The 9793-nt window shown below is 41.1% G+C and overlaps 1 protein-coding gene across 1 annotated transcript; it reads left to right on the forward strand.

Moving 5' to 3' along the window:
• The first annotated feature begins 3404 nt into the window (after positions 1–3404).
• Positions 3405–8550, forward strand: LOC149187834 (uncharacterized). Its single transcript, XM_089409783.1, has 8 exons — positions 3405–4763; positions 4914–5231; positions 5628–6083; positions 6420–6905; positions 7059–7550; positions 7752–7813; positions 8347–8464; positions 8515–8550. Exons 1-8 carry the CDS (start codon positions 3405–3407, stop codon positions 8548–8550), a joined length of 3327 nt encoding a protein of 1108 aa, XP_089265909.1.
• Positions 8551–9793: the final 1243 nt, after the last annotated feature.

Genomic DNA, 9793 nt, shown 5'->3' on the forward strand with positions numbered 1-9793 from the left:
TTTAAAGAGTAATTTGTTGATTTGAATTATGCATTAAAGCAATGTTTAAAGAATTACTCAAGAGCATTGAATTTCCCAAAAGGGAAAACAGTTAAGAGAACTGAAAATAACCACCTTCCTTAACTGGAAAGATCTCGAGGAAAAAGGGAGGGGTGAATGGTTTTCCTTTTTTGTGCTGTAGAGACAAACAAGGAGGAAAAATAGAAGGAAGGAAAAACTTGTTTGGGACTAAGTCTGTTAAGGACCAGATAGTCAAGCACACAGTGCTGGCTTACTGAGGATAGAGATCCGGTAAGCAGAAGCTTGGGGTGAGATTCAGGTCTTGAGAGACTGATCTCATGGTTGGGAGGATATCAAGCTTTACACAGAGATTTAGACAGGAGACTGAACCAGACTCACCGTGTCCGTGCAGACCAGGTAAGTATCTGACCCTTATGTCTCCAAGACTGTCTCTGTAAATGGTAAGGGTAGTTGTTATTGTCAGTTACTGTAGCTACAGTTAGTAAGCAGAATGTAAGCAATACTATCTAAACAGAAGCGAAAGATGGAACGAGAAGGAATATATGACAGTTATAAATTACTTAGACGTGAGTGAAACATAGTATGACTATAGTCAGGCTGAGAAAGCCTAGATAGTTAAACTGTGAATCGAAATACATAAAGATTACAGTTATCGGTAAAATTAGAAGTATACACTACAGTTATCTGTAAACAAGAAGCATACGTATCTCTGCATGAAAGAAATTATATATTTAGAGTACTGTGGAACTCAGAAGATTTAACATTCAAAGACTGTCAACTAGTATTGGCATATCTAATACAGCAGTCTATAGAAACATTTGAAAACCCCGTTCTGTATTAAAAGATGGGTTTCAAGATAAAGATACATTTGAAGCGGATGAAGGGTTACCCTCATCCTGACCATATCCTGGTCGGCATAAACCATGCTCCAATAAACAAACAGTCTCGAACCTCTATGGCTCAAAGTAGGAGAATGCCTTTTCTTTATAAACCATTGAATATTAATGACGAACAAAAATCACATACGACTAAGGACGAATAATATTAAACCTTGAAACTCGGAATCGATTCAGCTAACCCATGAAGGTTCTAGCAAGCCGTAGCAACGAAAACTTAAACATAATAATAGTTAAAAGACTGTGTAGAAGCATAGAGGTATAATGCACACAGCATCAACAAATGAGACTAGATTCATGTCAGACATCGACAGTCGTTTCTGAGATAATGTAAACGCAAACTTAGACATCGAAATACATCTAGAAATAACAGAACTCGATGACATTGAGTATAGTCGTATTGACGGTATTATTCTGCAAAAGAACTGTGAAAAATAATGCATAGGTAAGTAAAGAAATAATGAAGTCCGATAGCATTAAGATACAGTCACATTGACGGTTATATAAACAAGGAAAACGAGGAATTCTGAAAACAGACAATAAACCATTAAACAAGTTACAGCCCGTAAGGGTTTCCAACCTCGAAAGGCATCGCATGTCACCCATACATCTACAGGAGTTAGATGCAGGTGTGACCGCTTGCTGTCAGTGTGCATGAGCAAACCCTAGGTATATGTACAAACCCTTGAAGGGTGCAATGCCAAACATACATGCGGGTGTGACCCAAGTATCAAGATTCGAAACAAGAACAGACGTATGCAATTGAACAACCATCAAAACATGTGGAATACCAAAAACAGGCAATATTTCAACTCGTATCCGAGGAAATCAACAGCATTTAAATATACATAAGTATGAGAAACCATAGGCCAAGAATCACATAAGTTCACAGTCTGGTAAACCAAATTCTTCCAGCATCTAACCTCACGGCCGTAGCCACCAGCATGTTTACAAGATTATACATCAGTCTAAATAAGAGAGACAGAACCTAAAGCTACGGAAGGCAGGGTAGAAACCCAAATCTTTACAAGCGAGATGGTGCCGACATTATCCCAAGACCATATAACCAGATCGAGACCAGGGTTTTGTTATACCTGCGGCCAACCAGATATGATCAGGTTGGGGTCTCATCCTAAATCCATAACAAACCCTCTGGTAAACCGAGAGGGATAACGATGCATCAACTATAAAACCAAACCCTGATGACCAGTTAAATACCTGGAAGCTCGGCGGTCTTTGATTGCGGGGCTCTTCCAGATCCATCAAAGCAGGAGATGTTGTTCACACCTGGCAAGTGAAAGAACAGGTGTTAAACAGAGTTCATAACCAGTAAACCCCAAATCGAAAACCAAATCCTTTAACTGTGGGCATTTACCTGGCTAGGTCGGGACTGAGACTCCATGTGGAGAAATCCTGCTGTAATAAGGTAAGATCTCGAAGTTGCAGTGGCCTCGGAGCTTAATGGCACATAAAACCCTTTTCAGTGAGGGCAGAGAGAGCTGAAGAACGCTGAGCAAAGGAACAATCGCGAATAAACCGGAGAAAGACTCGTATATACCCTACCTGCCGGAGGCAGAGACGTGGCACGGTGTTAGCCTTTGATCTCTCACAGTTCATGTCCATCGTCGATGAAGGCGATGATATCAAGGAGGAAGGTGCGGGAAAGCCCAAGTGCCGTGACCATGCCACTGTCACGTGATCCGGACAGGGGAAACTTAACATTGCTGCCAAATGTCCTACGTTGGGATTGCCAGATTCCAAAGTCAAAACAGCTATGAAATATTCAAAGGGTAAGGTAGATAATCACTGCCATGTTAACATCGGACCATAGGTTATGGAAACTTTACCTGCCCCATAGTATAATTGCCATTGGGTTAGGCTGGGTACACGATCATGGCAGCCAGCTAATGTTCACATATATTAATTAAAGAGTAGTTTGTATACCTACGTATAACAAGTACAGAGATATATATACATATATATATATATATATATATATATATATATATATATATATATATATATATATATATATATATATATATATATATATATATATATATATATTTATATATATGTAGGCGCTGTTGATACATATATTAAAAAAAAATTTATATGTGTGGTTATAATCGTATAGGTATGTGACAATTGGTATCAGAGCCCAGATTATCCATACTGTGGCCTCTGGGATGTGAATGACGAGAAGATCATAATGACATTAACAAAAAAAAAACAAACGTGCAGGTAGCTCACAATATTATATGTTTCATGACCAAACCAGGCTAGTCAAGAAGAAGGAAAAGAGCAACAGAGGTATCACAAGTGATTAGCATGCAGGGGTCGGGCGGCGCATAGCACAGGCCTGCAGCCAATTTGGTGCCTGCAGCAAATTTTAGAGACAATGCAGGGTTGTGGGTGCAGCTCGGTGAGGAGAACCGCAGCACGAATCTGGCCATACTAGAAACCGTTCAAGAATTGAAAAATGAAATGGCTCGGCTCCGGGCAGATAATGCACGGTTGACCATGGAGCAGGAGAGAATATTAAAAAGTCTGTCTGACAAACAGAACCCGCCACTAGCTAACCCCAGCGCAGAGCAGCAGAGAATAATAGAGGAAGAACGCTATCCCGCGGAATCTGAAATCCCGGAAGAAGAAGAGGATCAATTTGCTAATGCCTCAGAACAGCAGACCTCAAAGCGTCAAAAGGTGGAATTGCAAGGGGAATTTCGAAATATTAAACCCCCACATTATGATGGGGAACAGGAGGAAGCAGCTGAAGCATGGCTAATCAACATGAATAAATACTTTCAGCTGTATGAGTACGACCATAACTTGAAGGCACGATTGGCCATCTTCCAGTTACAAGGGAAGGCGACACTGTGGTGGGAGGAGGTAAAAATTGTTAAAGGAGTAACTGAACGAACTATAACCTGGGAAAAATTCCAGAAATATTTCAAGGAGAGATACTTGACGGAACTGTTTTATGATAAGAAGGCAAAAGAATTCCATGATCTGCGATTGGGACATCAGACCATGGATGAGTTCATCAATCGTTTCACATCTCTGCTTCGCTATGTACCCTACCTTAAAGAAGAAAAAGCCAAGGTGCAGCGGTTTGTTAGCAGCCTACCCATGTATATGAGGGAAAGGATTGAATTTGACAATCCTAAATCAATGGATGAAGCGATTCGCAAAGCCAGAATCTGCTATCAGCAGAGTAAGCAGAAAGGGGATAGTACCAACAGAAAATGGAATGAGAAAAAGAACAGTAAAACTGTTGGAAATAATAAAGGAAGTCGAAGCAGTGGAATCAAAGGTAGCAACAAGAATCAAAACAATAGAGCGGCACCAAGGAATGCATTCAGGGCCAAATCCATCGGTGAAACCAGAATGAGTGAGCAACCCGCCAAGATGGATACTGAGGGATCAAACAGACCTTCAGTGCAGTGTTGGGGCTGTGGTGGACCGCACTATGTCAAGAATTGTCCGCAAAGGAAGGGAACTGACCAGATATCCCAGATTCATGAGGCATCAACCGTGGGTGACGTGGGACGGAGTATGCCAAGAATTAACGCAGCTTTGGATGACCGCCAAGCAGAATATCAGCCCACCATGGTAGAGTTCGAGGGTAAAATTTTTAACCTCTCCATTTCTGTTCTAATTGATCCTGGAGCTACTTTAAGTTATATTAGTCCCAAAATAGTTGAGCAGTGTAAATTGCAGCCTGAAAAATTCAAGAATCCTTGGCTGGTACAGTTAGCTACAGGAACCAAAAGACGAGTATTGGCGAAGGTCAAAAGCTGTCCTATAGCGATAGCAGGACAGCCAGTAGTGGCAGACCTGAATGTGCTTCCCCTCGGGTCTTATGATGTCCTAATTGGGATGGACTGGCTAGAAAAGCATTGGGCCTTAGTGAACTACAAAACAAAGGTTATACGGTACAGGGATGAAGCTGGAATAGAACAAGATATGCAGGGAATAAAATGACCTGTGCAGATCCGACCAATCACTGCATCCCAGCTGGCAAAATGCATCCGGAATAGATGCCAAGTGTATGCTATTCAGGTGGGATATGCAGAAACTAAGAATAAGGAAAACCCATTAGAACAACTCCCGGTGATAAAAGAATTCGCGGATGTATTTCCAGAGGAAATTCCTGGATTACCTCCTAAGAGGGACATAGACTTTACCATTGAATTAATACCGGGAGCTGCTCCAGTTTCGCGGACACCTTATAGGATGAGTGTACCAGAGTTGACTGAGTTGAAAATGCAACTGCAAGAATTGCTGGATAAGAATTATATCCGCCCCAGCGTATCTCCCTGGGGAGCTCCAGTGTTATTCGTCCGGAAGAAGGATGGAACTCTTAGAATGTGTATTGATTACCGGCAACTAAACAAGCTCACAATTAAAAATAAATATCCTTTGCCGCGGATCGATGAGCTTTTTGATCAAGTCAAGGGAGCGAAAGTATTTTCCAAAATCGATCTGCGATCTGGATACCATCAGATGAGAATTAAAGATGAAGATATCGCTAAAACAGCCTTCAGGACCCGGTATGGGCACTATGAGTTTGTAGTGCTACCTTTTGGTTTGACTAATGCACCCGCCACGTTCATGTGTTTGATGAACAACGTATTCCATCAATTTTTAGACAAATTTGTACTAATATTCATTGATGATATCTTGATCTATTCTCGCTCTAAGGAGGAGCATGAGGAACATCTCCGGATGGTACTGCAAACTTTCCGAGAACATCAGCTGTATGCTAAGCTCAGCAAATGCGATTTCTATAAAGAGGAAATCCAGTATTTGGGTCATGTGATTTCTAAGGAAGGGATTTCTGTGGATCCAGAGAAAATAAAAACCATATTGGAATGGCCTGTGCCAAGAGATGCGGCGGATATCAGATCCTTCATGGGATTGGATGGATACTACAGAAGATTCGTAGAGGGTTTTTCACGGGTGGCATATCCCATCACGTCCTTGCAAAAGAAAGGGAGGTCATTCAAATGGAGTTCTGAATGTCAACAAAGCTTTGAGAAGCTTAAGCAGTTACTCACATCTGCTCCTATTTTAAGTATAGCTGATCCAAACAAAGACTATGTGGTATGTACCGATGCAAGTGGAGAAGGCATCGGAGGTGTGCTGATGCAAGAAGGGAGAGTAATAGCCTATGAATCAAGAAAATTGAAAGAACATGAGCAGAAATATTCTGCTTATGATTTGGAGTTGGCAGTTGTCATACATGCACTTAAGATGCGGCGACACTACCTCCTAGGAAGGAAATTTCTGTTATTAACAGATCATCATAGCTTAACAAATTACTTTAGTCAACCCACCCTGAACACAAGACAAGCCCGTTGGGCGGATTTCTTAAGTGGGTTCGATTTTGACATCAAGCATCTGAAAGGAAAGGAAAATCGTGTAGCCGATGCTCTAAGTCGAAAGGTAAATTGTTTATATGAAATTACCTTTAGTAAGTGGGAAAATTCCTTGCAGGTAATGATGAAAACAGCAGCCAGTCAAGATGCTGAATACCAACGGTTGAAGCAACAAGTGCCACCTTCCAGCAAAGAAAGTCCGCAGGAATATGAGATCAGCAAGGATGGAATGCTGCTTTACAGGAAAATATTGGTTGTACCAAATGACAACAACCTCAAAAACTTAATCTTGAATGAGTTTCATACCAGTCATTACGCTGGCCATCCCGGGTACCAGAAAATGCTGACAGCACTTAGGAAGGAGTATTACTGGCTGGGAATGAAAAAGCATGTGGCTGAATATTTAGCGCGGTGTTTGGAGTGCCAGCAGATCAAGACGGAGCATCAGCATCCGGCTGGATTATTGCAACCCCTGCCCATTCCAGAATGGAAATGGGAAATTATATCGATGGATTTCATAACGGGGCTGCCAAAAACAAAAAGAAACAATGACTCTATTATGGTAGTGGTTGATAAGCTAAGCAAAGCAGCACATTTCATACCAGTACAATCCACCTACCGGGCAGTGCAAATTGCGCACATCTTCATGCAAAATGTGTTCAGACTTCATGGACTCCCAAAGACTATAATATCAGATCGGGATGTAAAGTTTACATCCGTTTTCTGGAGGGCGCTATTTGCAGAATTGGGTACACAGCTGAATTTTAGCACAGCTTATCACCCCCAGACTGATGGACAGACGGAGAGAGTAAATCAGATGGTGGAAGATATGTTGAGAGCATGTGTCATGCAGAAACCGACACAATGGGAGGACTATTTGCACCTGGTCGAATTCGCTTACAACAATGGATATCACACATCGACTCAGATGTCTCCATTCGAAGTTTTGTATGGACGAAAATGTCGGACACCCTCCAATTGGAGTGGCCCGGAGGACAAATTTAAATTGGGACCAGAGATGCTCAAGGAGATGGAAGACATGGTCAAAAAGGTACGAGCTAACCTAAAGGCCGCTCAAGATCGGCAGAAAAACTTTGTAGATCGAAAAAGGAGGTTCAAAGAGTACCAAGTGGGTGACCACGTATACATCAGAATTCAGGCCAGAAAAAGCACTCTGCAGTGGAGCAGTTGTGCTAAACTTGCACCCCGCTACTTCGGACCTTTTCAGGTCTTAGCAAGGGTTGGACCGGTAGCTTACCAGCTAGCCTTACCAAGCCACATTAGAATTCATAATGTTTTACATGTGTCCATGCTAAAGAAGTATGTTTATGATCCTAAGCATGTGATCAGGTGGCAGAATATAAGGGTGAGGACTGTTGTTAGTTGAACTATTAAAAAAAAAAAAAAAAAAATAATTAGAACAAAAGACTGATATTTTGGTTGATTGCAGGTCGAACCGGAAGGAGAGGTCCTGGTCGAACCGCTGAGCATTCTCGACAGGAGAGAAGTACAGTTGCGGAAGCGGGTTATTACCCAAATTAAAGTGCAGTGGCAGCACTATGGGCCTGAAGAGGCCACATGGGAGGACGAAGAGCTATTTCGGAAAGCCTATCCGGGAATGTTTGGAGACACTAGACATCGGGACGATGTCCAATCTCAGGAGGGGGAGATGTGATGACCCCGTAAATGTAATTGTTTTAAAAGTTACTGCAGTAAAAACTGAATGATATTGAGAACTTATTTTCTTTTAAAGAGTAATTTGTTGATTTGGATTATGCATTAAAGCAATGTTTAAAGAATTACTCAAGAGCATTGAATTTCCCAAAAGGGAAAGCAGTTAAGAGAACTGAAAATAACCACCTTCCTTAACTGGAAAGATTTCCAGGAAAAAGGGAGGGGTGAATGGTTTTCCTTTTTTGTGCTGTAGAGACAGACAAGGAGGAAAAACAGAAGGAAGGAAAAACTTGTTTGGGACTAAGTCTGGTAAGGACCAGATAGTCAAGCACACAGTGCTGGCTTACTGAGGATAGAGATCCGGTAAGCAGAAGCTTGGGGGGAGATTCAGGTCTTGAGAGACTGATCTCATGGCTGGGAGGATATCAAGCTTTACACAGAGATTTAGACAGGAGACTGAACCAGACTCACCGTGTCCGTGCAGACCAGGTAAGTATCTGACCCTTATGTCTCCAAGACTGTCTGTGTAAATGGTAAAGGTAGCTGTTACTGTCAGTTACTGTAGCTACAGTTAGTAAGCAGAATGTAAGCAATACTATCTAAACAGAAGCGAAAGATGGAACGAGAAGGAATATTTGAAAGTTATAAATTACTTAGACCTGAGTGAAACATAGTATGACTATAGTCAGGCTGAGCAAGCCTAGATAGTTAAACTGTGAATCGAAATACATAAAGATTACAGTTATCGGTAAAACTAGAAGTATATACTACAGTTATCTGTAAACAAGAAGCATAGGTATTTCTGCATGAAAGAAATTATATATTTAGAGTACTGTGGAACTCAGAAGATTTAACATTCAGAGACTCTCAACTAGTATTGGCATATCTAATACAACAGTCTATAGAAACATTTGACAAACCCGTTCTGTATTAAAAGATGGGTTTCAAGATAAAGATACATCTGAAGCGGATGAAGGGTTACCCTCATCCTGACCATATCCTGGTCGGCATAAACCATGCTCCAATAAACAAACAGTCTCGAACCTCTATGGCTCAAAGTAGGCGAATGCCTTTTCTTTATAAACCATAAACCTTGAAACTCGGAATCGATTCAGCTAACCCATGAGGGTTCCAGCAAGTCGTAGCAACGGCAACTTAAACATAATAATAATTAAAAGACTGTGTAGAAGCATAGAGGTATAATGCGCACAGCATCAACAAATGAGACTAGATTCATGTCAGACATCGACAGTCATTTCTGAGATAATGTAAACGCAAACTTAGACATCGAAATACATCTAGAAATAACAGAACTCGATGACATTGAGTATAGCCATATTGACGGTATTATTCTGCAAAAGAACTGTGAAAAATAATGCATAGGTAAGTAAAGAAATAATGAAGTCCGATAGCATTAAGATACAGTCACATTGACGGTTATATAAACAAGGAAAACGAGGAATTCTGAAAACAGACAATAAACCATTAAACAAGTTACAGCCCCATAAGGGTTTCCAACCTCGAAAGGCATCGCATGTCAACCATACATCTATAGGAGTTAGATGCAGGTGTGACCGCTTGCTGTCAGTGTGCATGAGCAAACCTTAGGTATATGTACAAACCCTTGAAGGGTGCAATGCCAAACATACATGCGGGTGTGACCCAAGTATCAAGATTCGAAACAAGAACAGACGTATGCAATTGAACAACCATCAAAACATATGGAATACCAAAAACAGGCAATATTTCAACTCGTATCCGAGGAAACCAACAACATTTAAATATACATAAGTATGAGAAACCATAGGCCGAGAATCA

The sequence above is a fragment of the Pinus tabuliformis genome, chromosome 3_1 (genome assembly GCF_031772625.1).
Source record: "Pinus tabuliformis cultivar Carrire ecotype Pingquan chromosome 3_1, CPIR1, whole genome shotgun sequence".
Lineage (NCBI taxonomy): Eukaryota > Viridiplantae > Streptophyta > Pinopsida > Pinales > Pinaceae > Pinus > Pinus tabuliformis.